The sequence below is a fragment of the Citrus sinensis genome, chromosome 9, assembly GCF_022201045.2.
Source record: "Citrus sinensis cultivar Valencia sweet orange chromosome 9, DVS_A1.0, whole genome shotgun sequence".
Classification (NCBI taxonomy): Eukaryota; Viridiplantae; Streptophyta; class Magnoliopsida; order Sapindales; family Rutaceae; genus Citrus; species Citrus sinensis.
Window position 1 is genome coordinate 21,035,391 of NC_068564.1, and position 2,612 is coordinate 21,038,002.

The window sequence follows — 2,612 nt, forward strand, 5'->3', positions numbered from 1 at the left end:
AGCCAATTATAAGAATTAAAATTAATAATTAAACCAAATACATATTAGCGCCCCTAACAAACGCCTGGGCCAATCTTATTATGCCTTACGTCTTCTTTTAACTCTAATTTTGCGCCAATCACGTATGCAAAGAATAAAACAAAAAAAAATAAGGGTCACTAACAATTCATGTAAGATGAAAGGACCCCATTTCATTTGTCAAGGACACGGATAAACAAGGTATTATGAGACCACTGTATATGTTCGGTCATAACGAAAAATAATAGTTATTATTATCAATAATAGTTACTATGACATCGGGTTAAATAAAACCTTCCCATTTTTTGAGTGACAAATTAATGCTCATTAAAGAGGGTAGCGTTGGGCAATGCTTATAAAGACTAAATTAAGGCATAACGAAATGACAGGTTACACTTCAACAAATCAACACAAAAATAATATCAGGCATTGTAACGGTCCTAAATTATCTTATAACAAAATAATAACTATGTAGAGAAACTCTTTTACTGTTTTGAATTAGATCAGCATTGGATTTAAATTCCACTAGTAATATGAAGAATAATATTATATTTTTCAATCAATATTGTATTTTTGAATGTAAAATGAAGTAATTAATAATTTTATAAGATATAACATTAAAAATTTGCATTCTCTTCTAACTTAATTTTCCTTACATTTTATTGGAGATTATGACATATGTCATCTAAAACCTTGTACGATTTACTTTTGCTTTCATTATTAAACTCTACATCTTCTGATGGCTATTATCCTCTAACTATTTTCTGGTAATTAAAAAAAATAGACAAATGTTTCGATTGTCATACTTACAATAAGTATTTAGGAATTGGAATCACAATTAAGACTAATATTAGGAAATCAAAGGTTCGGAGCCCATAAAGTTGACCTTGTAACATTATACGTAATTGGTCCCTAGTGATTTGTAATATGCATGAGACGTGAGATACACGAGTGTACTCTATGTTACCTACAGAGTACTATCGATTATTATATTCCTTCTAATAGTAAATGACATCACTGAGGTGAATGCGTTTCTCTAATCCACCAAGGCAAAGTCGTAATTTATGCAAAAAATTAATAACATACCATATATGCATGCATCCTTACCAAATTGACAAAATATGGGATAAGAACAAAAATAAATCAATCTTCAATCCGCATGAACAATTCTATTTAAGAATACTACGTCCTGACTTCCCAAAGTCGTCCAAAACAATTGCAAAATTTAGAGAAAAAGAAAATGGCTGCTTTCACCAAATACATGTTGTTGTTGCTCACACTTTTTGTCCTCTCCATTACTTTGTCCAATGCTATTTATTTCAGTGGTAACGTGCACGTTCACATCACCAACGATTTACAGCCAGGCTTAAATCTAACCTTTCATTGTAAATCTGGGGATAATGACCTTCGAGAACGTGTTCTCTCTCATGGGCAGACCTTTGATTTTCATTTCCGAAAGAGTGTATACAGGGACGACACATTATTCTATTGCAGCTTTGCGTGGAACGGTGCGTTTCATTGGTTCGAAATCTACAACCAACTGAGGGATGATGATTATTGCGAAGAGCTGTGTGATTGGAAAATAAGAGAAGATGGTCCACGGTTGATGCTAAATGATGGTAAAATTAGGTTTATGGCTTATGAGTGGAAAGATTGATGAATTGTCTATGAAATAAGACCATGTACTCCTTTACATTCAATAATTGATCGTAACTATTGTTTTCATAATTTGGTTTATTTTTCTTCTATTCTTTCTGTATGATTTATGTATTTAATGTCAAAGGATAGATATAGGCAACATCTGACTGATCGGTAGCAGTAGAGGTTAAGGGACAACCGGACCAGGTTTCTCATCCCAATTCAGGCTATAAAAATAAAATTTTAAAAATAGAAATCTCAACAAATATATATACGACCTTTAATAGGGCGCAAGGGTGGGTGTATTATATAAGCTTATAATGAAATCCAGAAAGCTTGCAATGAACAGTTGAATAATCCCCAACGTTAAAAAACTTTTCTAACTTAACGAGTCGCAAGTAATTACCCACTGCGGACTTGAATGCCTAGTAAAAAATTATTTCAAAGTTGTTTGTCCCTAATGAGCTAAGAAAATTAATTCTTGAGCCGGCATTTGAGAATTGTTTAATTCCTATTATTGCCAAATTCTAGACAAGCACACCTTTTAAGGAAAAAACATTGCAAACTAATAATCTGAAATTTCAAAGATTACTGGTTTTATTTTTTGGTTAAATTTTCAATTTATTTCGAAGGTAATAATCTTATATGAGATGGTCTTATATTAAATATATATTTGTAAAGCTTGAGACTAACCCCAATTCCTAAGATAGATTTTAAGTATGCATTGAGATTTTATATATTATTAGAGTCAAATTTATGTATGAACGGACCCATTTATACTACATTATGATCACGTGAGAAGAACATGACAAATAAGTTTGGGCTACACGTGACAAGGGGTGTAAAGGAAACAAATTAATCCCACATCGCTATCATTTAAGATCAGCCTACACGTGATAGGTTCGTGGGTTTCTTGCGCATTTGGTCCAAGATCAACTCTTAGTTTTTCTCTCTAT

At 32.2% G+C, this 2,612-nt stretch overlaps 1 protein-coding gene across 1 annotated transcript; it reads left to right on the forward strand.

Annotated features, from left to right (window-relative positions):
* Positions 1-1,258: 1,258 nt before the first annotated feature.
* Positions 1,259-1,675, forward strand: LOC127899932 (S-protein homolog 2-like). The gene has a single exon (XM_052434078.1). The coding sequence runs from the start codon at positions 1,259-1,261 to the stop codon at positions 1,673-1,675; it is 417 nt and encodes a 138-aa protein (XP_052290038.1).
* Positions 1,676-2,612: the final 937 nt, after the last annotated feature.